The sequence below is a fragment of the Periplaneta americana genome, chromosome 3 (assembly GCF_040183065.1).
Source record: "Periplaneta americana isolate PAMFEO1 chromosome 3, P.americana_PAMFEO1_priV1, whole genome shotgun sequence".
Taxonomy (NCBI): Eukaryota; Metazoa; Arthropoda; class Insecta; order Blattodea; family Blattidae; genus Periplaneta; species Periplaneta americana.
Window position 1 is genome coordinate 43669881 of NC_091119.1, and position 27175 is coordinate 43697055.

Here is a 27175-nt window from a genome sequence, read left to right on the forward strand (position 1 = left end):
TTCATTCATTCATTCATTCATTCATTCAATAAACAATAACTATTGTAGAAACATGAAGATCACTATTTTGCAGTCATAGGAATTGAATTGAATTGGGGGAAACGAAGACCCTGCACTGAAACCTATAAGATCTATTGTGCAAACAATTTATGTGGACGCTTTTCCAACCCACACCGGCTGACTGCAGCAAGGTTCACTGCGTACCCAAGTTTCGAGCAGACAACCCCACTCGTCCCTAGCCAGTCCCCTCCGTGTGTCGCCATCTGGCGGAGAATGCTTGTGAATGATATTTGTTGCCAAACGGTCGCGCTCTTGTACAAATACAGGACGTTGCACCATGAACTGAAGCCTGGCTACGGTAATGATGATCATTACTATGAGCGTATTCCGAATCTCACCGGTGAGCAATCCGATGGCATCACGGTGTTCCGAATTCCACCGATGACGTCATTGATGCTCCACCGGTGTCGCACCGGTGCCATCAACTTGCAGAGGTGGTGGCAGTCTCCATCAGCCGCCATCAGTGAATCTGATTGGTTCTTGTATAGGGCGGGAATTAGCAGACGAATAATATCGTGCACTGTTGTGTCATGGCGGTGTGTTCTGCTGTATTGTTTGTAATGAGCACAACGTAAAAACAATATGTTAATGGCTTATGAGCGAACATGTCAACGGACCCGTTATTACTACCGGTTCAAGAAATAAATTGTTTATGCTATCTTTTCTTTGAACGAGATGGGAGTACGAAAATTTCGCAAAATTTTGCTAGCGTAGCACAGACAACAACTTGTACAGTCGCCATGACAGCCATCGATCCTTCCAGCAGTTTTGTTCCTTATTTCGCTGCAACGTGACGTCATTGATGCCACCGGACCGGTGAGATTCGGAATACGCTGTATGAATAGATGATTGCACAATGCGTCCATGGTACAACGTCGAAAATTACCCAAGCTTAGGAAACACGTGTACCTGTTACAAATGGTGCAGTCACCCTGATTTTCTGATAAATGCTTCAGTGGCATGTAAGTCTCCTTGTCAACGGATTGGTGGTGGTAGACGGCATGTCTGTGACCGAATGTGCCTCTTTCCACGTCTTCGCCAGAGAGTCTGACGTGATTTCCTTCGATAAGTAGGGATCCAAACGCCATTGCCTCTGCCATGGCCCAGTCTACACTCATTTTGTTTAACAGATCCATTCTGTGTTGCAGCAGTTTTTCGAGCTGCGTATGTATTTCGAAATCAAGCTGTTTCGGTGGCGGTGAAGAAACCTTTACTCCGATATGCTTGAGAATTCCTTCCTTGACACCTGTGCATGGGATCTTGTTGGGGTCTTGGTTCTCAAAAAAACTGTCCCAAGATTTGTCGAGCCACGTTCGAATACTGTGCTGCTTTTCCTTTTTTGCTAACTGAAATTGTTCTTCGCATACTTTCATGAAGTCATCTGACATCTGTTGGCATATAAGTATTACAAACTTAAAAATTATTTTGTTATTAAGTGAAGTCAATTAGGGTTTAGATACGACTAAATAATTCTATTGTGTTCAGGTAAAGAGGGACAAATCATTTTTTGTGCAGATAGAATTTTGTTCCCCAGATAACACAGAAGTTAAATTACACAAGTGAGTGTGCAAAAGTAAAAAGAATAATAGCAGTTGATGTGTTTTACTTGTATATAAAATTATTTACAATAAGGTTATGAAGTTTAATTTTCATTTATCTTCAAACTCATTTTTATGACTTATCTCCCTTTACCTAATCAATACAGAATTATACAGGGACATCATTTTACTTTTACTAACATTTTTAATATTAACCTGGCTATACGTTTAGAAAACCGTAAACACCGTTCGCTATCCACTTCCACGACTGGAGTTCGATGCTACTGGCGTAAAACACAAACAAATCACTTTACTAGGTATAGGAGGGAAGAAAAGTATTTCATCCATTTACGTAAACTAGGAAATATCGCGATTTTGAGTTCGATAATTTTCATTAGGTTTTTGTTTAATCAAAATGCAGTAGGCCTACTGTATTAAGAATAAGTGTTTTTACTCATGAACCGAGTTATCCATGCGAACGTATTCATTATGCAGTGTATATCATACTGTCAATAGCACATTAGCGCACAATATAGAGAATAAAGTGAATTGAAAAATAATCATAATATGGATATTTAAACACATTTTTGAAAATGGTGGTCGTTCATTTCGATATAGGCTTCAGTTCTTTTGTGCATATTATCGCACTATAGACTATTGCATCTAATTCCAATTGTCAGTTTCGTCCTTCCTACTAGTAACTCAAGTTGAAATAATTCTGTACCTATTCTATAAAAAAGTACCTTACGTACTGTAAATTCAATCTTCACTTCTGCCCGACCCGCACAGATAAAATTACTCAGACATGCTATCTACTATCCGTCCAAGTGGTCATGCCGCAGGATCGTAGAAAGGGGGAAATCAAGTGACAGTTAATTACTTAACGAGGCCCTTTTATTTAAGTTATTTTAAACAGTTGTATAATATTATGTAAACGTCCAATTCCTAACAGAAATTAATGTTTTCAGAAAAGAGCTAAGACAGCCCAGCTTTTATAGAGGGGTGAGCAGAAGCAGGTGGGGGAAATCGGGATGCGACGTAGGTAAACGGACAGTACCTGTGCGAAAATATGATTCAATATTGAAAGTTCTTTCGTCACTGGAAAACGCGAACATATTTCTGGAACGTACTATACTCACTAACTCAATGCTGTTTACTATATGCGGCCTTGATTCTGTGTGGAGGACAGTTGGAACTTCATTAGTAGAAGGGGTGGGAGTGAAGTACATTAAAAAACTCAGGTAAAATAAAAATTGAAGTAAAAATAAAATGATGTCCCTGTACCTTTGCCCAGATAAGATGATACCGATCCCTGCTCCCTCCACTGTTGTAGGTGGGAGGATTGCAGTAGACATTTCCGTTACCTTAACTGCCTGCACCCCTCCACAGTACTTCTATTTTAAGGCTTACATAGTACGAGTACTTTATCACAGAAAATGGTTTCGCCACATCACTGTAATACCTTCCTTAAACGTAAACCATTATGAATTATAATTGTATTGCAATTTTAAAACTAAATTGGTTATACAGAGTGATTCAAAACCTCTGCGACAAACTTTGAGGGATGATAGATCTAACAATAAGGAACACTTTTTGTTAAACAACCTGTGTCTTTTGACGCGTCGTTTCGAAGTTACCGTTGAAAACGTCTTTGCGCGGGCGTATGTCAATGTATACGAATGTGTGCATCCCTGTTTGTTTGTTGAGATGTTTTGTAAGAGACGAGAAGGGTTGTTGTTGTTTATTTACGTTTAATGTTCAATACCTTTTCGTTTCAGTTCAGTCTAATCAACAATTGAGAATGGATGTCTACACTTTTCCCGAGTTAGCCGACATGATAATGTGTTATGGGGAGGCTCGCGGAAACAGAAGAAGAGCTCTCTACATGTACCAACAACAGTTTCAAAACAGAAATCACCATCACCACACAATGTTTGCTCGACTTTATCAGCGCCTTCGAGACGATGGGTCTCTTCGTCCCCGGCGCATTGGTGGAAGACCGCGTAGACATCCATTCTCAATTGATGATTACACTGAACTGAAAGGAAAAGGTATTGAACATTAAACGTAAATAAACAAACATCTCAACAATCAGGGGTACACACATTCGCATACATTGACGTACGCCCGCGCAAAAACAACAGTAACTCCGAAACGACGCGTCAAAAGACATAGGTTGCTTAACAAAAAGGGTTCCTTATTGTTAGATCTATCACCCATTTCATATTATTTCATGCATTTCATATGACGTATTCTTTGCCGACCACTGTTGTAGTAAGAAAGATTATGGATTATACTGGATCTCTCATGAAAAAAAAAAAAATCCAATGCGGATGTAGGAATTTATAGCAAATTGTTTTCTTCATACTTATCTCTTGGTACAAATTCAACCCATTTTAATGGAGAACTGGAGGCTATCAATTCTGCAACTATTCCACCATTTTACTTCCTTAACCAAAGCTGTTATCATAAATGATTCTAAGCAATAGCTGCTAGCAATCCCATAAGTAATCGAGTTTCTGAAATCCATTACTCCGTCAAACATCTACGGACTCTTCAGAAAGAAATAACCTTTCAATGGATTCCTTCACATTGCAACATATATGACAATGAAAAGGCAGATTTTTTTAGCCAAAAAGTCACAACAATCCTGCAAGCTAACCATAACAAATCATTCCATTCAACAAAACTAGTTATAGAAAAAACAATTAATCAGAATATACAAGAACAAATTCTCAGCAAAAGTACAACTAAACAGTGGAACTGTATACTGGAAGATAAATGGTTGATTCTGATGCTCCTCGGATAAAGGCTGTCGCCCTCTTATTGCTTGGCTGCCCATCTGCACCGACTGAACATATACAGCTCTCCAAATTGTGTGCTCTGCAATGAATCAAATTCTGTGATGGACAGAAGTCACCTCCTACAGTGCGGTGCTCTTGGAAATACATTAGACGTAACTTCACGCTACTGGGAGCAAAATGGCAAATGAAAGTTCTCCAACAAGCCATGCGTTAGCAACCAATCAACATTATTAAAAATAAGCAAAATCATTACTCTCCCAGCATTCCCATTTTAGAATTAAATATCACATAATAATTCAAGAGTCCACTGCAAGAATGCTGGATGTCATTTGGAATACATTTTTAAGGAGAAGCAATTGAAAGTTTGAAATGCTTAGCGCTCAAAGTTTAACTGTGATTTTCCGATCATTACTGGACAATGACTATCAGTGTTAATGCCATATAACTCTCTATGCACATTCTATATGTTTTAAGCTATGCATTGACAGTCTTGGTTCATTTTCGACAAGAAAGTGACATCCATCATTCGTGTAGTGGACAGATTCTTGTGCTAGTACAATTTCAGTAGGCATTGTCATAAGGATGGTAAAGTAAAGTTTGTTTTAAATCAAAATGCAAGAAATTGTCAAGAAGGTGACACATACTTTCTTATTACAGTTTATCGAGTCTCGCAACAATTTAGTTATTTAGTTTATTATTCTGCTTAATCTCCCGTTTTATCCTACTTAAGACTGGTTCACAATAAACCGGGAACGAGAACCAGAACGAGAATTGGAAACGGAGGACGTGAAAGTGAAGATTTTTGGTTAATAATAAACCGAGAACGGAAACGGCTATGCCTATCGATATGTATGTCAATAACGATTATAAAGTCGATATTACGCATTCTGATATTATATGTGTATAATTGACCAATGACGTTCTCTCACGAGAGCAAACCAGCCAATATAAACATAGGTTAACCAACTTCAGAATTTATGACACAGAATATTTAAGAATTCAATTCACGTGGTAATCTCGTTACATATACACGTAGCATATATTGAAAGTGACAAGGCCGTCAAGAAGAGGGGGGCAAAGGGGGCAAGTACAAATGGGCCCGTGAGCAGTAAGGGCCCGTCAGATTAAGTGAGTCTGATTACTTTTTATTATCACGAATAATTATTCACAGATACCATAAAATTTTATAAGAACATTTGTTACATGAATCTGACATATTAACCAACAATGGTAGAATTAATACAAATTACCACTTCATTATGTAAATGTTTAACTTTTATATAATAGAATATCGGTTTCCCACGTTAACAACCATCGACACGACACTTGAGGACTCCGGGATTTGCCTGAAATATGTTCCCGTCGCTTGTACCGAACACGTCAATTGGCTTATCCTCTTAACTACCAACCCCACCGCAATATGCCAGTGGACTCTCCCAAATCCAAGCCGGAGGATTACGTTTTCTTTTCAGTAGGGCCTACATAGTATGTTTTGTGACGAAAGTTTCGTCTTTTCGTTGTCGTTTCTCTAGTAAATTTTGTTCATTAGTGTTATCAGTGGACAATGGACAAGTAATGTTGTGTGGTAAGTGGTCATTGTGCCAACGTCCCATATCTCGCTATCAACATTTCGGAAAGCTGTGACGTGCAAGGCTACTGTCCGTTACTCAAGAGAAGACGAGGGGCAAGAATGTGACCTTCTTGACTATCGCTGTTGATTTTTATAAATATCACTCAGATAAGCATCCCAGTATCCAGGTTATTACTCGTGCAGGAAACATGAGTAACAATGCGTATAGAAATTAAAGCTAAGTTGAACAGAAGGAGACCTAATGTTTCCGCTTACTACATTACAAAATATTGACGTGTTGTAGTACGTTATCTGTTCACATCCCTTTCCCCTCAGTCCGCTCTCGTCTTCTCCTGAGTCACCGACAGTACAACAGCCTGAGTATAGTACAGTGTTCCGCAACCGGTGTGCTGCAACACACTGGTGCGCCTCCACAAGGTGAAAGGTGTGACGCGAACTTTTACCTATTATTGTAAAAAATTAATAAAATTAATTAAAATTAAATTTCCCTCTCTGCTGACACAATTAACCGCCGAGTTAGTGACATGGCCAATGACATCCAAGACATTGTGAAGGATAAAATAAAGAGCAGTCAGAAGTTCTCAGTTCAGATCGACGAGTCCACCGATATTAGCGGTCACGCACAACTTCTTTCCCACATTCGGTACATTGAGGAGGATATAATTGCAATTTTTTTTGTGCAAACTGCCCGAGCGAGCAACCGGCGAAGAAATGTTTCGTACAACTAATCAATAGGCCTATGTGGTCTGTAATGAAGTACCGTAACCTGGGAGGATTGGATTAGTGTTTTAGAAATGGAGCCGCTTCTATGACAGGCCGAGTGAAAGAATTCAGGCTAAAGTACATGAAGTAGGCCTATATCATAACCATTGACTCATCCACCGCGAAGCCATTGTTTTGCCATCTCCTCTGAACATTGTGATGGACGAAGTGTAACAGTCGTGAACTTTATCAAATCGCGGTTCCTAAATATGCTGTTTTTTCTGTTTTGTGTCAGGAAATGGGATCAGAGTACACTACACTCCTCCTACATAAGAACATTGAAATTAGAACTTTTCGAAGTGCCTTTGGAAAAATTTTGGTTGTCAATAAGGACTGAATGCCCGGCTATCTCTGAGATGAGAGTTAATATGTTATTGCCATTTTCAACTACATAATATATGTGTGAACTGGTCTTCTCGACGGTCGACCTGTTTGGCGAATTGGTGTAGCGCTGGCCTTCTATGCCCAAGGTTGCAGGTTCGATCCCGGGCCAGGTCGATGACATTTAAATGTGCTTAAATGCGACAGGCTCATGTCAGTAGATTTACTGGCATGTAAAAGAACTCCTGCGGGACAAAATTCCGGCACATCCGGCGACGCTGATATAACCTCTGCAGTTGCGAGCGTCGTTAAATAAAACATGACATTCTTCTCGACGTTAACCGAAATTAAAACATTAAAGAGGGAGAGACTCAAATCCATCGATGAAGAAAAGAGGCTTGCACTGACAACGATTCTACCGCGGATCAGCCACCTGTGTGCAGCTAAGCAGGTCCAAGTATCATATTGAAAGTATGAGTGGAGTTATTTACTTTAATATTAGTAATAGAAATGTGTATTTTCTACAGTGAATTGAAGTTCATAAATTGTTAATAAATGCAAGAGTCGATTTTTGTTTTATAATAATAATAATAATATTAATAATAATAATAATAATAATAATAATAATAATAATAATAATAATAGTGAAGGATTCGTAACAAGCTGTTTTTTTAAGGTGATGGGTTGTTATCCTCTCAGTTTGAGAGAGGAACAGAGATTAAGGGTGTTTGAGAATAAGGTGCTTAGGAAAATATTTGGGGCTAAGAGGGATGAAGTTACAGAAGAATGGAGAAAGTTCCACAACATAGAACTGCACGCATTGTATTTTTCACCTGACATAATTAGGAACATTAAATCCAGACGTTTGAGATGGGCAGGGCATGTAGCACGTATGGACGAATCCAGAAATGCATATAGAGTGTTAGTTGGGAGGCCGGAGGGAAAAAGACCTTTAGGGATTAAATTGGATTTGAGGGAGGTGGGATATGATGATAGAGAATGGATTAATCTTGCTCAGGATAGGGACCAATGGCGGGCTTATGTGAGGGCGGCAATGAACCTCCGGGTTCCTTAAAAGCCAGTAAGTAAGTAAGAAATGTGTATTTTCTACAGTGAATTGAAGTTCATAAATTGTTAATAAATGCAAGAGTCGATTTTTGTTTTATAATAATAATAATAATAATAATAATAATAATAATAATAATAATAGTAAATTTCATTATATTACGCAATTATATTAGAGAAGTAACTACATTTTTGAGGGGATTAACATTTTGGTGTGCCGTGTTGAGTCTAGGCCTGTCTAGGGTGTGCGTGAGTAGAAAAAGGTTGCGGAACACTGGTATAGTAAGCTCACCTCTTTTGCTTCTTGCGAGGTGACAACGTTCTCTTCAACGAGTTTCTTTGTATACAACTTCAGAGTGTTGGGCAGCTTGTTGATTCTCTTGTACATCAGCGGTTGCGTGAATCCTGGATCGTCGACTTCATTGTGGCCATACCGGCGATAGCACACGATATCGATGATGACGTCTGTTTTGTATTTGTTCCGGTATTCTACCGCAACATTGCAACAGTGAATCAGAGCTTCGGGGTCGTCGCCGTTTACGTGGAAAATGGGCGCCTTTATGATGCGCCCCACGTCCGTGCAATATGTAGACGAGCGAGAGAAGCGCGGGTCTGTTGTGAACCCGATCTGGTTGTTGATCACGAAGTGAATGGTTCCTCTGCAAGTGTAGTTGGGCAGTTTTGACAGGTTAAGTGTCTCGTACACCACGCCTTGGCCTGAAAATGCTGCATCTCCGTGTATCATTATAGACATGATCTGCAAACCAACAATTAACAAAAACATCAGTGTACCGAACATAACACGATTTACACAGTTTAAAACTATCAAGACATTATTTAGACAGCCATTACTAAAAGTTCATGTATTGTGGGTCCCTATCACCACGGCATGGCGCGTCCTCAGGTTGCGGATAGAGGAGACGGCCTCCAGATATGGAGGGTAGCTGCGAATATATTGAATAAGCAGTCGTGGACAGCCGATAAGGGGTGGTCCTCCAGCTTGGGGGTTGGGCGGAGGGCTAACAACCCATCACCGTAAAAAACAGCTTGTTACGAATCCCTACAATAAGCCTCGGAATAGGACTGATTCTCTGGCACGACCACAGCAAAGGAATAACGTTTTGAGATTTGGCACTTGGAACGTAACTAGTCTTTATAGAACAGGAGGGGTAACATTAGTAGCAAAAGAACTAGCTAGATATAGAATAGACTTCGTGGGAGTACAAGAGGTTAGGTTAGATGGGAATGGCGTATCACAAATAGGAGATTACTTGTTGTATTATGGGGAAGGAAACAATAATCACCAAATAGGAACAGGAATCTTTGTTCATAAAAGAATAAAATCAGCAGTAAAAAAGGTCGAATTTATCAGAGACAGGTTATCATATTTAGTACTTAAGGGTAGATGGTGCGACATCATAGTTATAAATGCTCACGCCCCTACAGAAGAGAAAGACGACCATATAAAGGATAGCTTCTATGAGTATAATTAGGAACATTAAATCCAGACGTTTGAGATGGGCAGGGCATGTAGCACGTATGGGCGAATCCAGAAATGCATATAGAGTGTTAGTTGGGAGACCGGAGGGAAAAAGACCTTTAGGGAGGCCGAGACGTAGATGGGAGGATAATATTAAAATGGATTTGAGGGTGGTGGGGTATGATGATAGAGACTGGATTAATCTTGCACAGGATAGGGACCGCCGGCGGGCTTATGTGAGGGCGGCAATGAACCTTCGGGTTCCTTAAAAGCCATTTGTAAGTAAGTAAATAAGTATTACTAAAAGTAAATCTTTTAATGTGTGTTAAAAATTGACTATTATAGTGCGAAAAGTACTTTTAACACTAATGAGAAAAGTATTTTTATGCTCGACCATGCCGAAGTGTAGTAATTATACACCTGGTAGTAGCCCTTTAATGCACCTCATTAAAGTACACCTATTCATTATAATTCAGTTGTTCTGGCAATGACAAATCACCTTTGTACCGTTATAAACCCGCCAGTATCGATTATTCTCGGATATGCAATCGAAAGACAATTAGCGAAAAGTCACGGAGGCTGGAAATCCAATACTGTCGCAGAAGGTTATGTTCTGTTACTATAATAATTAGCGTTAATTGTAAATAATATTCAAATAAATTCAATTTGTCATCTCATTTTTCAATTCTAAATCAATTTCCAGGTTATATCAAGACTAATGTTCTCTAGGTTATATCAAGGCAATGATATTCGTACCTCGGAAAAAATCAATACTTTCGCGTCTGCGCACATCTCACAATTCAGGTCAGTTCCGTTCGTCACTTACATAACCATAACATGAAAACTTATGAATAATTCCAAGTTAGAAATATGGTCGAGCATAAAAAGTCGTATGAAACTTGCCTATAATAGTAATTAAGACGCTCGTATGAAAATTATGAAACTCGCTTGCGCTCGTTTCATAAACAAACATACTCGTGTCTTAATTACTGCCATTATAGGCTCGTTGCATAATGTACTATTAAAACTGAGTTTCAACTGTTTGCGCCGATTGTCAATTTACTGTTTTCTACTAGTCACACGGCAACAATCGCAACCGATCAATAAAGCGGTTCGAACAACACCAAGCCTACTTTAAAAAATGACTGAGGTTCGAACCGGTATGCTTTAATTCCATAAATCGCAAAGCTGACGATTGACTGGCGTGAAGTGAGGCATTACGGCAGACACACGTCGTTGATTGGGTGCTATTCATAGACATTTCGCTAGCCCGCGCTACGAGCGTGCTAAACTAGCCCCGGCTATCGACTGATTACTTGTACAGGATTCATATCATTTCACAGCCAATTGGCTATTCTCTTAAATTGAGAAAAAAAACATCCTGACTAAGGTTTCCCGTGATTTTCCTAAGGCGCTGAGACAAATGTCGGGATGAGCCCTAAAAGAAATGGGCTTCGTTTCTAATCTCCCCACCCCACATAAATTTCAGCTCTAAAAGAAATTAGCCTCGGATCTAATTTGATCCCCTCCCCACACAAATTTCGGAATTTTCTATTACATTGATTAAAATTAAAAATATGGTTAAATATGTTATCGTAAATTTCATTTTCTTACCTTATCACCTTCATCATGAGCAAAAAACTGCTCGGATCTTGTTCTTCCTATGACTATGGGGCTGACGGTCTCAAGATGTGACGGGTTGGGCAAGATTATTATGTCGATTTCCTTGCCAGAATAAGCATTGATGCGTTTAACTTGTGATCCCAAGTGGTACTTGACGTCACCAGACCCGAAATCAAACTCAAGTTTTGAAAATTGGCTGAAAATATTCTGCAGTGGCCTTTTGCATATATTGGCAAGAACATTTAAACGTCCGCGATGTGCCATGCCGATGATGAACGTGTTAACACCAGCACAGGACGCCCTGTCAAGAAAACAACAATGTTTTTATCAGTAGACAGTAAAACGGCCTTCACACACCAACAAACTATTGTATGAGGTGTCTGATTTAAGCCGTTCATTTTTGTTTAGGCAGCTCAAACATCAGTTCAGACATATGAGAGGTAGGCCTATTTAATGGTTTATCAGGGGTGTGTCTAACGTCCACTGTCATCGTCACGTAAATGTTACGAATTTTAGTTTCCGTGTGATAATTTTATGTTTAATATCTGCAGTGCTTGGGAAAAGTGACATAAGTCAATTTTCACTCCATTCCCGATTTACCACGCAAATCGTCTGTAGCTGCATTTAGATTGGCAACAGGCCAAGCATCTGCATAGAACTGGAATATATCAGTCTCCTAACTGTCCATTGTGCAACTCAAACCAAGAAATGGATTCAGAACATCTCAAAATCTGTGCGTCAGTGGCTAACCATGACAACATCTTTGAAAAATATTGGAGTTCAAGAGGTCAAATGACTTTATTGTCAAATGCCTGGCATTAGAAAACAACAACAACAACACAAACGTTTTTTGATAATTTGACAACTTACCTGGTTTATGTCGATATGATTTTTTCTGTATGAATTATTGTAATGAGAGGAATACCTATGTATTTTTTTTTCCAAGCGAATAGATGTTCCGTAAGTTATCAAAAAAGATTAGTGGAAACTGACTTGTGTCACTTTTCCCGAGCACTACAGATATATGCAGTCAATATATTTTATTTATTATTTATTTTTGTTCAGCTTCCAACGTTTCTTATAGTCGCGTTTTTCATTAGATGATGTTTTATGGAGTCATTTGCTCTTCTCATATTATTTTTAATACGCTAGTTATCTCCAATCCCTCAAATTAATTTGTTTTGTTTTAGTCGGAATAAATAACGGACATAATAAGAAAGAACAAACAGTAGAATTTTAACAAAATTTATTCATTTGTTTAAATCAGGAATGTCAAAACGTCTGCACTGCGTGCTCATACTACAAGCAATACAAATCCGACAAGGTTCACTTTTCAGCAAGATAAAATACAATCATCGTTTTTAAAGAAATGTTGTGCGAGTTTTTGAGAGCACGAGGTGCAGGCGCTTTGACATCCCTGGTTTAAATGAATGATGAATGTGCAAAAGACTTAAGTCCACATTTTGGGGGTTCTGACTTGAGAGCATGATTATGTTACTGTGTGCAAGGGGCATGTTTTGCCTGTCAAGTACTGAAGAAATTTGCATAATATGTAATTTTAATCATACAATCAGCTGACAAAATGTTTTTTGTCTGTTGTCATTGGTAATTCCTTAGATGTGAAAATTTATTACGTTTGAAGAAGAGCATGAAAATGAAAAGCAATATGCTCAGTAATCGTGCTAAACTTGTAGCTGAAGTAAAAAGTATTGCAAAATGGATCCAAGTTAAGCATCGAGAGAGAGGATTTTCTTGCTGTCATATTTGACTACATGAAAAATGTGTGCTTGCTTAAACACCAGTTCAGGATATGTACAACTATCGCCAGCTTACCGTCCCAGCTTTCTCTGTGCACAACATGAAAACTAGTGAAATGTCCTTTTGTTCTATCATGAGGGACAGGCCAAGAAAAGTCTTAATGAGGTACAGTATGTAATTTTCTCCTGCACACTACTTCAATAATTGTGTCCCATCCAGTATACTAAGAACTTTGGTTGTTTTGCGACAGCTGTTTTGGACAAAATAAGAACAACACACTAATAAAATTCTTAATGGCAATAAGTGCTCAGAAACATTTCTTCAACATCATACTTTTCTCCACCAGAGGTCTGTGCTTTTGTGATTAAAAAATTGTTCAAAATAATGTTGTTCAACAATTGCAATATGATTTTGGTATAAATACATTTAGTTAAACATGTTTATGTGTCAGTAACATAATAATTATGACGCAGGATTGATGTTAATTTGCAGAACAACTTAAGTCCTGAAGATAATTAAATTTTTTGCGACCTGAAGAAGAATACAAAATTATGAATTTTTATACTAAAACTATTTCTCTTACATATAAAAAATTATATTGTAACAATATTATGGTTCAGCGAGGCCAAAAACAGTTTTCTTTAACTTTCTCAAAACTGCTTATAGGGACTTAAGTCGTTTTGCAAATTCACCATTCAAATATACTTTGAGTATGTCACTTCTAGTGACATTACAATGAATCAATCTTCTTAATGTATCCAGCTATTTGCTGACAATATAAAGTCCACTGTAGTCCACTGTAGTCTATTCAGTTGTTGTTTTTCACGAGAAATGAGGGGTATTTTGATCAGTGTTCATTATACGAGATACGTAGATGCCTGTTGTTAGTAGCCAGAGGTGGGGTGTAGTCAATATATACTGCAGGGCTGTGTCTTCTGCAACTGGTACTGATTATTTTAATTTACTTCTTTTGTGGTTTATGGATGGACAGTATATAACAATTTGTTCCAGATCTTCATCATGATTATTGCACCACAGACAAGTAGGATTATCAGAAATGTGAAATCGGTGTAGGTACAATTGAGTGACAATGTGACCTGTTCTGGCTCTTGTTAAAAATGTTTGAACATGTCTGGGCAAGTTTTTGTAGATTTCCAGGTCATTTGGTTTCTTTTATACGGACTGTAAAATTTTTCCTTTGTCAGAAGACAGCCATTTGTTGATCCATAGGTTTGTAAAATGAGACTTTACTGAAGCAAAAGCACTGGATAGAGATATCACTTGAAGAGGTCTTGGTTGCAAATATGTTGCCTGTTTTACAATATTATCGACTTTCTCGTTTCCAGATATACCACAATGACTAGGTATCCATTGAAATGTTATTTCCTTTTGGAGTTCTTTTAGTTTGCTTAATTGTTTCTGAATTGGAATAATTCTATGTGCATATAGGTTTGGTACATATTTAATTATATTAAATATAACCCCCTTGGATTCGGTAAGTATGCAAATAGATTTTTCAGACAAGAATTAACAGGACTTTCAGATAACAGGGCAGTCGAAAGAATATCTGAAGTTGTATTTTACCATTTAGAAGAATTTAACTGCAGCAAGAAATTAATTGCGCAATGTACGATGGAACATCGGTAAATATAGGGCAGTACAACGGTTTAGAAGTCATCTTCGCAACTAAAATGGAGATAAGAATCGAACTTCACTACTAATTTATTTATTTATTTATTTATTTATTTATTTATTTATTTATTTATTTATTATTTTGCTAATAATTATAACATAACATATATTATATATAGAAAAAACTTTAGCTCGCTCCTGAAAGAGGAGAACTCGTGCTCAGGGGCGGATTCCTGAATTGAAATTAATAAGTATACAATACAATTTGTCTTATGTCTACTATGCAATTATAGTATATAAATTTAAATTTACAATTTTTCAATTTTTATAAAATCCATACATAACTTTTTAAATTTAATACTAGAACTATTCGAAATGACAAGATTAGGATATTTAAATATAAATTTGTTATATATTCTTGGGCCTAAATTACTACTATGATTAAATACTGTAACAGTGTTGCATTTTGGTTCAAACAAACTTAAAGAATTCATACCTTTTGTTTCATAACTATGAGAATACAATTCAAAATTATTTCGATTTTTATGTATGAATTTTATTAATACAATATAATAAATTTGTCTTACGTTAAGTACATTAAAGTCTAAAAACAAATTTTGAGATGGAAAATCAATAGGTTTATGAAGACGTCATATTTTAATTATTTTCTTCTGTAATAAATAAAGTGGATTAAAATTGGATTTAAATGAGCTACCCCATCCTATAATTCCATACATAATTACCGATTGAAATAAAGTTAAATATATTGTGCGTAATAAACTTATTGACAAGTAATTCCTCAAGAAAACAAAATAATATACTATTTTACGTAATTTATTACATAATTAATGTGTTGTCAGTTGCCAGCTCCGGAATGGTGAGTTAAAGACTAGCATAGGCCTACTTGTATTGATTTTGCATGCTCTATTATTATTATTATTATTATTATTATTATTATTACTAATATATTATTATTAATATTAGTTTCTGTCTTGTCATCAGTCGTCAATCTCATATCCTACATTATACAAGAAATATCACGAGTCGTCACTGGTTTTGTGGCTGGTAAAATTAGAATCTGTGTTTCGTGTACGACGATGAACCACCACATGAGCAAACCCATACCTTTTGTGATAATCATCTGAACGAAGTGCATGTGACAATCGAAGTTTACAAGAAGTCAGGTGACGTTTCTTTAAAGTTCTATGAACTGTAGTTTTCGGAAGTCCGAATTGTCGGGCACATTTACGAGCAGATTTCTTTGGATTCTGAAAATGCTCTTCGGATGACTACTACTGTTTCACCATGTGTCGATGGTCTTCCAGTAAGATTTTTCTCCAAAAGACTTCCTCTTTTAACTGACAATCCCAATGACGAATGTTATTCTCATGTGTTGGTTCTTCGCTAAATACGCGACGAAATTCACGTCGTACACGAGTCACAGATTCACATTTTTCCAGCCATAAAACACACTGCACTTTTCTTTGGACATCCATCTTGTAATTAACTGTAACAATGAAAATTTTTGTATTTGTTCGACAGTTACCACTTTTGTGTCCTTCAGTGCCTCAAACTTACAGTGGAGATTTTTATTTTCATCGGACACCAATATTATATTTCGACCTCTATTCATCTCCTGAAACCCCGGTGGGTTACCTCCACTTCTAGGGTTTGTATAATGAAATATGTAAACACAAGTATTCAGATTCACTTTCATTTTTTGGGATTAAACTCATGATCTGATACTTACCTGATATTTAATAATAATAATAATAATAATAATAATAATAATAATAATAATAATAATAATAATAATAATTTATTTTTTTACTCTGGTAGAGCTAAGGCCAGTAGGCCTTCTCTTCCGCCCAGTCAGACTCTAATTCTAATAGAATACAAAGTTATTACATTAATATCTAGACCATAAAACAACATGAAAGTAAATAATGAAAGTTGGATAAGTAATGTTAGTGTGACAATAATAAATATTGGTAAGAAATAGTGATAATAATAATAATAATAATAATAATAATAATAATAATAATAGTGAGATATTACCTCTTTTCATATCTTCTAACAATAACTTACAGTTTTGTTGTGTGTTAAATCATAATAATTATGAGTATTTGCGAACACGTATTTATGTGTGAGATTGTTGCAACACACAAGTTAATATCATTCCGGAAGAAACTTACATGTCGATCACTTGGCCCAAGGCCGGAATTAGAGACTCTCCGCCTTCCAATCCAAATTTCTTCTCTCTGCCAATTGTTTTAAGAATAAACTTCTCAAACATTACACCTTTTGTTAGCCTGTATAAGATTTTCTTCTTGGTATCTTCGTTCAATTCTGTTATCCCTGGCGTCTCAAACATTTGCCTAATGTATTGACATTTTTCCACTGTTCTTATGAATGTGTATTCTACACCAATATGTTGGCAATATGCTTTCTCCAACCTGCATCAAGAAATAAATTTACGGTTACTGCACCAAATCAACCTTAATCTGAAAACTACAAGACGATGATGTTGATGAAAATATTATTACGATCAGGTTAAAAGTTACGGCGAAGATGAGAATTAATGATGAAATTAAGATGAAGATGACAAAGACCGCGAAGGTGATTCAGATCATGAATATGATGAAGATGAAGATGATACAGATAATGATGAAGATTATGCATGTATATAATGAATGTAGTAAAGATTATTATAGAGATAATGAATATAGTAAATATTATACAAGAAAGTGAATATGGAGACGTTACAGATAATGAGTATGATGATTTATAGATAATGAATATATTATAATAAATAATAGTGAATATTATACAAATAATGAATAATGAATGTGGTAAAGATTGTGCAGATAAAATGAATATGGTGAAGATTATACAGGTATTGTCATACCATCGGATCTGTGCCCCCGTAAGATAAGAAGTTCATTTTCAGCCTCGGTAATTCATTTCTCTCCCTGCATTCCTATCTCTCTCTTTTCTATCTCTCTCCCTTTCTCTCCCCCACTACTCACAATTTTGGTCTTCTTGCGGGACAGTTTATTTGCACTTATAGTCCAGAGTTGTCAACTCAACATGAACACTATAGCACGGAGTGGCGAATAGAAATATTATTAAGAAAATAAGTAATAGCATTTTGCGATGAAGAGAAACAAACAGGTGAATATCCGTTTCCTATACATCAGGCAACGAAAAGAGCAGCTGCGATCACAGGTGAAGCTTACTTTATTTCAATGGATTACGTATTAAAATTACTTAACTAATACTAATATAATACAACATTTTTATGTAATTTATATAGACAGGTCAGAGCACCTAATAAAGAAAATCAGGAGAGAGGGAGTCTGTGCAGGAGATGAAAAGATAGAATCACCAGGGAAGAACAGACCAAGGGAACCTTTAATTCTTGTAGATGATATGAACCGATGTATTTTAAGAAGAAAGATACAATAATTTTATACCACGCAGAAAGAAGTTCCAACATTGAAGAAATTATTGAAGGTTGCGAGAGAAGCAATAATTTCCAAGGTTGGAGAGAAACGCTACGGAAAGTGATTCGAGACGTGGGATTTAGGTTTAAAAATGTAGAAATACAAGATGTATTTTGATTGAAAGAAATGATATTGTAGCATGGAGGACCAGTTATTTATGACACCGTTTGAGGAAGTTTGGCAACATCCCTATTTGGCAAGGTTCGTGGCCTGCTGTTTAACGTGGTGGGAGGAAAGCGGGTGGAATGGAGTGAGTACAGGCGTTAACTTTTCCAAGAACGACGACAACGCTGAAGGGGCACAGATCCGATGGCCCGACAATGAATAAAATGATGAAGATTATACGGATGATATGATATCCTTTTAGATTATTTTAAAGGAAAAGGTATTTTAAGATCATGAAGTAACATGTAGCCCTAAACTGCAGAGACCAAATGTTTGGCCCCAAGATGGCGATGTGCGAAAGTATTTAAGTTGTGGTAGAGAAATAATGCTCGTAGCGACTCTCGGGAGAAATATAGCGTATTTCAAAAGTGATGCTTAATAATTTACAGATGAAAAGTACAAAGTGAAAGAAGCAAAAAAATGACAATACAAATTGATCAGTAAATTAACCGTTTATGCGATATTCCCTTAGGTAGTGGAGGGTCTGTACCGTGGCTCCTACGTCACCGATTAGATTTATGCGTTTGGGGTCAAATAAGAAGCCTGGTTTATACTTCAGAGGTAATTTCGGTTTCGGTAAATAAGCAATAATCCAGGACTGCCCGAGAGGATTCGCAGCTCACTACAGAGAAGAACACAAGGTTGCGTTCAGGAGCATGAACAGAATTTTGAGACAGAATTCAGTTAGGGATGGCTCCGTATCTGCTCTTAGTCAGCGAGGAATCTCAACAGAAAATGTACATTATCTCGACAACGGTTAATTTGCGGACCACTGCGCATTGGAGTTTTTTTTTGTTTGGGTTAGTTTGTACTTTTAATCTGTAAATTATTGACCGTCACTTTTGAAACACTCTGTATAAATTTAAACAGCTTTGGAGACAATGAATACGATACAGTACAGATTAAAGAACAAAGCCAGCGTAATTTTATCTCACAAAATACTAAAATTCCGGTGCACACAAAAGCCTAAAACTGTTGTCTAACAGCACATTTAATCTTCTTCAGCACATGGATAAAACACAACGCTCACTATAGGTACATATATGGTGCGTCCCAGAAATCTGTGGAGTAACTTCGCGCATATAGGGACAGAGTCTATCTGTACCGGAGTGTATTGCGGGCAGCATCAGCTCGAATCCGCTAAGAGATAAGATGCTGGTGGTGTAAGGTAGAGTTCACACAGAAATTATCCCCTCCTGCAAGCGATTGCTCGCTTCGTTCAAGCGATACCTCCCCTAGAGCAGTCATTGGGCCTATCCCTCCCACATACCTCTTGCACAGAGGTCTTGTATCGTCTTTCTACTCCATAGATTCCTAGGACGGACCATAGGATTCGGTATATTCCAGGACAACTTATACGAGGCACAGAGAAAAAAAGCTCTTGAACCAAAAATGACAAAACTTAAGAGCAATTTGAACAGCTTTTGTTAAAAAATAATCTATTTGAATAAAGTACAGCCTATCGCAATTAGTTGGTATAACAATTTTAATGTAATTATTATGTTCATTATCTTAGCCTACATGCTAATCATATTTCGAATTTTAAGTCAATCCATCTATTTAATTGTCACAATTGGTAAACAGGAAAATTAAGAATCAATGTACTGTACTGACAGATATAAACATCATAATTTTGTTTTGATAACTTTCAGACAACACTTGCACTAGTGCTAGCAGACATCATAATTGAATTTTTCAACATGTATTTATTTTGAGATTTGGCTCCCTTTATCAGATCTGGTCTACTCTTAGCATAGTCATAAAACTCAATCACATGTTGAAATTTAGTTTCAATTGAATGTCTGATTCCAATTCATTCTTTATCACTTAGTCATTTTACGGTATCTGGACTAAAATTAAAAATCTCTCACATTAGAACTCAACATTGAAAAAAGGTACTGATAAAATAAAAGTCACTAGTTAAAAAATGGAATTTTAAGAATACAAATATCTTCATGTAACTTATCTAGGCCTACATGAATATTGAGCTGAAGACCATGAACCAGATTTCTAGGTCACTTCATGTGGACAGTTTTTTTAAACTACAGTCATTTATAAAAAGAAAGCAGGCAATTCAAAATTATACCAATTTGAGACATATTATAAACCTTTATCAAAAAGAAGAGATGCACTTGTCTCAAACCTCTTTAACTCTAAATCATTCATGCTTAAAAAGCGTTACTAAATTATTCTAATTCCGGGATTTTTGCTATCCTTGGTGAACTCTTTGAAGTAAGAAATTCCTCCGGGAACATTGCATACGATTTCTGGCCAATACTGCTGAATCCTTGACGTTGGGAACTCTACTGGGTGTTCATTTCAAAGTGTGTCATGACGTCACTGTTGATGAGTCAGCGGATTGAAGCGAGTTTCAGCTTTTATGTCAGAGAAGTTGCCTATTAATCAAGGCGTTCAATCTGAACTTGAGAACGTGTACGGTATAACTTGAATGTCGTAGCAACTGATGGCGGTCTGTATGGCCTGTGTGCTACCATAACCTCTTTCGAACTGTGTTTGCGAGGCCAAGTCGTACGCAGAGTATTTGTTACCATCGTTTCCGTACGGCAACATTCCACAACACAAATCAAATGCTCCGTATCCATGTTGACCGTCGCAATTAATGTCAACAAATATGTAAGTAATCGTCTTAACCCTCTCCCCATATCTCGACAGTAAGAAAAAAACTCACCTCAGTACATGTTTCGAAACAGTTCACATTCCTGCCACTACCGGCGTCACCGTAAGTATCGGTAAGTACTCTTCAGAATGAACGCCGTACTTTTTAGGCAACTTCTCTGGCACATAGGTAACACACCTCTGCGGAAGTGTAGGAAGATTGAATTCTCTAGGCTCATCGACTAGCCACATGGCAGCATACAGCGAGCCATGACACACTTTGAACTGAACACCCAGTAGGTACATACCTCTGCTGAACTGGTACGACTGCTTTTGTGGAGAGAAGAGACACTTTTATAACAATAATCTAGCCAAGGAAATACAGTTACGAGGGCAGGGATGATGAATTCATTAAATTAGGCTACGATTACACTTGCAGAGTTCAGTAAAAGAAACTGCAAAAAATTGATTCGTTCAACCGGTCGGTCGTATTTTGATGAAGGTGCTTTTCTTCTTTCGGCTCTAAAGAAATTTTTGTTAATATCGGTGTTCATACAAATGGAACTATTGAACACCGCGCCTTATTTAATTATCTAGAAGACATGAACGGGTATTCCGAATTTGTCTGCTGAACTGTAAAATTAGTTAATTAAAGATAAAGGGAAAAATACCAACGAGATGACCCAGAGCCTTCTTCGGTTACAAGCCGGAGCCATACGTCGGCAACACTGTATTAACTGTCAAACGGAGGCCTACTATCCAGAACACGTGTTGATGCTAATGCCGATTTTCAATGTAAATTAATGTTACAATATAAGTGTGTGTCGATGGAATTATGTTCGCGGTCGTACCAAACGTTAATTGTTGATGTATTATGAACTAAGTGCGTGTTGGCGATAAGAACAAGGCAATAAATGGAAATATGGCTGCAGTCTTTGGCAATTTTTACGATTATTATTAATGACAAAATGTATGACAATTCTCCTAATTATTAAATATTGTATAAACTACATTTTTATAGTCTTACTTGTGGTTTGTGGTGTATCAGAATTCTAGCCAAATTATTGGGTCTCGCCTGCTATATCAATAAAGTTACGCCGTTGATTTTCAAGTTCATTGTAAATAGCTGTTTTGTGATCCCATACATTTTGCCGTTTTGTTGAAGATTCGGAATGCCTGCTATACATCAGAACTGTCTATTTGTAGATGCATACACTCACTTTGTTGGTTTTCAAGGTTTTTTTATTAATATTATTTCTTTTGTAATAAATTAGTTATAAACATGTTTCTTTTCACTTCGTATTTACAGGATTTAAAGTTCACTGAGTTTACGCATACTTGATAGATAATGATGTGTTTTGTTACGTATTATGTTGAAGGTATGTTTCTTCATTTTTTTTCATAGATCTTTAGGCCTTATACTTGGCCTTGGCCTATTTAAAATTACAAATTATAATCACATGAAATTAAGATGTATATGATATCCTAGACCTTTCACGTCAGAGGTGAAACAACATAAAGCGGCAAAACATTGTCGATTTACTACCCACATAATGGTTAATTGATTGGAATAGGTTACTGCGAGAGTACGTCGTTATTTTATTTATTTCTGGTACAAGTAACATTTCTTTGAGTATTTATTTATTTTCCCTTGTACCATCAATAAAAAATGTATGCTTTTAATTTTTTTAAGTTGTAAGTGACTGTATGCAAGTACTTACGCGGTATTCTGAAACTCAAATAAAACACCATTTCAGATTCCGTAATAAATTACGTACATCAATACACTGAATCTTGATCATATACACTTAGTTTTGTATCAATTAATGTCGAAAATGTACATGTGACAACGAAATCAAAGCACTAAAAGTCAAACGTCATGCCCTTATTTCGCCTTCGCCCGCCTCCACTCAGCGTTGCCAAACCTACCAATGCTCCGGCTTGTAACTGAAGATGGCTCTGGATGACAATTTAAAGGATGGAGTGAACAGGTTAAAAACATAATGTTGAACACGGAACAGGACTTACAGAAGTGACGATGTTGAAAAGGAATCAAAGTTGCATTCAGAAGTGCAAAAAATTTACCTGTAAATGATTTCCTTTAGAGAAAGCTCCTTTTCTGCGCCACCGATAAAAGTGTAGTACGGAAGTTGAAAGATGCAACTCTTATCTTGCTCAGTGATTCCTTCCATCACGTTGCGCACAATCCTTGCAGGCGGCATGTAGTCAGGTTTCTCAATTGCGTCGGTTATTCCACTGTCACCGATCTTTAAAGGGTCAAGTTTTGCTTCAAGATGACCCCGCATTTGATATGATCGAATAAGGTTGACCACAGACAAATGACTTGACAGAAGCTTTTCCATTTCAGGGTATTTGCTCATTATTACTTCTTTGGACCAAGAACATTCTGGTTTCTGTGTGTTTAAACATGACACGATTTTAATAACTGTGATATAGGCCTGTGTTGATATGTTACAAATATGTACAGTAGTTAAGTAAATATTCATATCATAATCATAATCATCATCACCATCCAAAGCATTCAAATTTCAACAGATGAACCTTTTGACCAATGCAACCGCTTTCAAGATAGCACAAGAAAACTAACAGTGGAGATAATTTCCAGTTGGGTTGCCAGCAATTCGAGCTGGATCCACTGAGTTTGTAGCTGCAACTCTAACTCTAACTCAAAGAACAAAATAATTTGAAAATAAGATTATAAGAAAAAGTTATAGGCTCAATGATAGAAACAATTCATTACTGTTTGTTTGATAATAATGGTATATCTTCAAGACTGCTGGTTTCATATTATTTATACAGAGTCTCTAAAAGATAAATATGAATGAGATGGAACAAGTAGGTCATGTATTGTCCTCTATCAACTCCTATACAGTGCATCTGAATTTACAAAATATAGACCCTGTGCATCAGTGATGGATTTCAGGCGACCAGCGAGAGTTGAAAGTTCGTAAAAGGTATGCCTGAGTATGTGTAGGCCTATTCGACTATATTTTTGTCTAAATCAGTTAATGAATTATTATTAATGTTCAATATTTTTCCTTCAACAATTAAATTTGTTAAGAAATTTAAAAATAATCATAATCAACATTCAGGTTTAGTTATTGTTACTTGTGATGACTGTCGTCGCGGGTGTGTCCTTGTGATAACTTGATCAGTGATTGCAATCAGGTTACAATACAACTACATATGGCGTTTTTCAATGTTAGTTTAGCGGGTAAAATGTATGAAATTTGTTTTGCTGACATAGGGATTTAGCGGGTAATATTAGCACTCACAGCACCAAAATAATCTAATTTTACATTGACATTATCATTCAATTCAATACATTCAATCTCAAGGGAAAAAATGGAACTCTCTGCATCATAATCCACAGTTAATTCCCGATTTACCACGAAAATCGTCTGTAGCTGCATTTAGATTGGCAACAGACCATGATTGTTTGGCCAAACTCTTGCATAGAATTGGAATATATCAGTCCCCTAACTGCCCACTGTGCAACTCAAACCAAGAAATGGATTCGGAACACCTCAAAATCTGTGCTTCAGTGGCTGACCATGATAATATCTTTGGAAAATATTGGAGTGCAAGAGGTCAAATGACTTTATTGTCAAACGCCTGGCATTAGAAAACAAGAACATTGACAGTATAACAATTTAGCGGTATATGCACTGTTTCATAGCGAGTTTTTAAGATTCGAGTTGGCAACACTGATTGCAATGTAAACTACTGATAAAGGCTGCAGTGTAAGCCTTCGGATCCCTTCACCGTATAAAAGAAAAAAAAACTATTGATAAACCGATAGATTCTTAATAAAGAAATCTGTCCAAAATAAAACTTAAAAAAAAAATATGGTTTATTTAACGACGCTCGCAAATTTCGAAGTGATATTACCGTCGCCGGTGTGCCGGAATTTTTCCCCACAGGAGTTCTACATGCCAGTAAATCTACTGACACGAGTCTGTTGCATTTAAGCATACTTAAATGCCATCGATCTGGGTCGGGATCGAACCCGCAACCTCGAGCACAGAAGACCAGCGCTATACCGACTGCGCTACCCAGGCCGACAATGAAACTTCAATGAACGGAAGTAGAATCATCAGTTGGGTTGTAGAAGTGGCAGAAACTAATAGCTCATGTTCATTACCGCTGCAAGCATAAACTAATCAACCTTCTTAATGTATCCAGCTGTTTGCTGACAACATAAAGTCCACTATAGTCCACTGTAGTCTACTTATTCAGTTGTTGTTTTTCACGAGAAATAGGTGTATTTTAAGCATTAACTAAGGGTGAACAAATTAGTGAAAGGGTCCGTAGTTTTCAAGTATCTTAGTTCAAGCAATTTTTCTTGGGTATTACATGAAAAATCAGACGATGTTATTTTCTGCAAAATATATAACGCATTTTTTTTGAGGAAAAGCAATTAAAATTTTGGGACTTTTGTGCAGAGTTCTGCCCCCCATTCCCCAATATTTAAAAAAAAAATCGGCCGGCGTGTATGTATGTATGTATGTATGTATGTATGTATGTATGTATGTATGTATGCATGTACTGTTATGTTTTATTTAACGACGCTCGCAACTGCCGAGGTTATATCAGCGTCCCCGGTGTGCCGGAATTTTGTTCTACAGGAGTTCTTTTACATGCTAGTAAATCTACTGACATGAGCCTGTCTCATTTAAGCACACTTGTCATCGCCCTGGCCCGAGATCGAACCCGCAACCTTGGGCATAGAAGGCCAGCGCTATACCAACTCCGCTAACCAGGCCGACTGTATGTATGTATGTAAGTAAGTAAGTAAGTAAGTAAGTAAGTAAGTAAGTAAGTAAGTAAGTATGTATGTATGTATGTAGCAATTGAAGGGTTCAGAGCCATAGTGGGCCAAGCGCCATTTATTAAAAACGGAGAAAGCAAGGTTAAGTGAATACCATAGTTTAATGAAGATTGACATATCATTTAGTCTTAATGTGTATACTTAATATTACTTGCTATATGTTTCCATTGAATTAAGGTAATAACTTCATTTTAAGGCTTGTTTTCTACGGTTTTAGTAAATGGCGGTTGGCCCACTATGGTTCTGAACCCTTCAATTGTAATCCTTCATTTTATTACCTCATATTCAGTCTCAGGTGTGCTGTGGCAGTCAGTGCTGTGGGTTCTGTATTTTGGTAAATTGGAAGTCTCATCATGTAGGGAGCGAAGCAGCGTCTGCTGAAAGTACGAATCCCACTGAATCCCAACACTGCATCTATCTTTAATCCAGTTGTTGTACACTGTCATTACTTCCGATGAAATCTGGAAATCTTTTGCTTCTGTCTTGGATTGGTCACTGTCATATTTCTTTAGTTCACATTTACGACGTTTCGGATAAGGCCTAACGCTCAATAAGAGGGGCGGATCCCCAGTTGGACCCAGAACAGCTTTGTCAGCGTCGGCAGGAATTGCTTTACAGTAATCACTATAGGCTCTACAGTCGTTACAGTTTCCAAACTTCAAATAATCTGCAAGAGACGACACTGTGTAACGTTTAGCACAATCGCGTCTGCTAATCTTTGAATAATTCTGCTTGAAGTATTCGAAACAAGAATCTCGCGAGATCAATTGACTCAGTTTCACTACACTGTTTCCTAAATACGTCATTTTCTTCCACTATTCGTAAAGATCTGAGGTAAAGATCTTCTGAATATTCCGATTAAACTAGTCAACAATGATTTTGCTACTCAGAGAAAAACGATTGTACCAACCTAAATAAAACTGAACGTACTGCTTCCAAATCTGAAATACATTTTTTTCCATCACGTCATGATTTTGATAGAATTTTAAAACGACGTGAAAATAATTTAATTCCCAGCTTTGAGAAATATTTCAACACTTGCATACCTGTCTTCTGGTGGAATATCCATCATTATTGCGCTTACATGAAATCATTTTGTCTTCCAGAATTTTGCAACTGATTTAAGCGATTAATCGAAGATGCTTCTTCGTCAAACATGTAACATGAATAGGAAAAAATTGCCACTAGATGGCAGCTGCTACCAGCCTATGAAGTCGCTTGTGGATATTAGATCTTATGCTTTATGTTTATATTATGTGATTAAAATATTACTTTCTTTCGCGACTCTAAAAGCTTCATTAATCGATTATATTCTTTGCTCTTGAAACAAATGGAAATATAAGTAGACATGCATAAACAAAATTTAATATATGAAAGCCAATGAGTTGCTCAGTTATAAAAG

At 36.9% G+C, this 27175-nt stretch overlaps 1 protein-coding gene across 1 annotated transcript in view; it reads right to left on the minus strand.

Moving 5' to 3' along the window:
• The window catches only part of LOC138697100 (2-oxoglutarate dehydrogenase complex component E1-like), a 42603-nt gene extending 16107 nt beyond the window's left edge, over positions 1–26496 (minus strand). Inside the window, exons 1-6 of the mRNA XM_069822694.1 lie at positions 26052–26496; positions 23007–23335; positions 16830–17090; positions 11236–11545; positions 8434–8898; positions 970–1448 (exon numbers count right to left, since the gene is read on the minus strand). Coding sequence (XP_069678795.1) covers positions 970–1448; positions 8434–8898; positions 11236–11545; positions 16830–17090; positions 23007–23335; positions 26052–26219 — 2012 coding nt within the window. The 5' untranslated portion in view covers positions 26220–26496. The remainder of the gene's footprint in view (positions 1–969; positions 1449–8433; positions 8899–11235; positions 11546–16829; positions 17091–23006; positions 23336–26051) is intronic.
• Between the last annotated feature and the right edge of the window lie 679 nt (positions 26497–27175).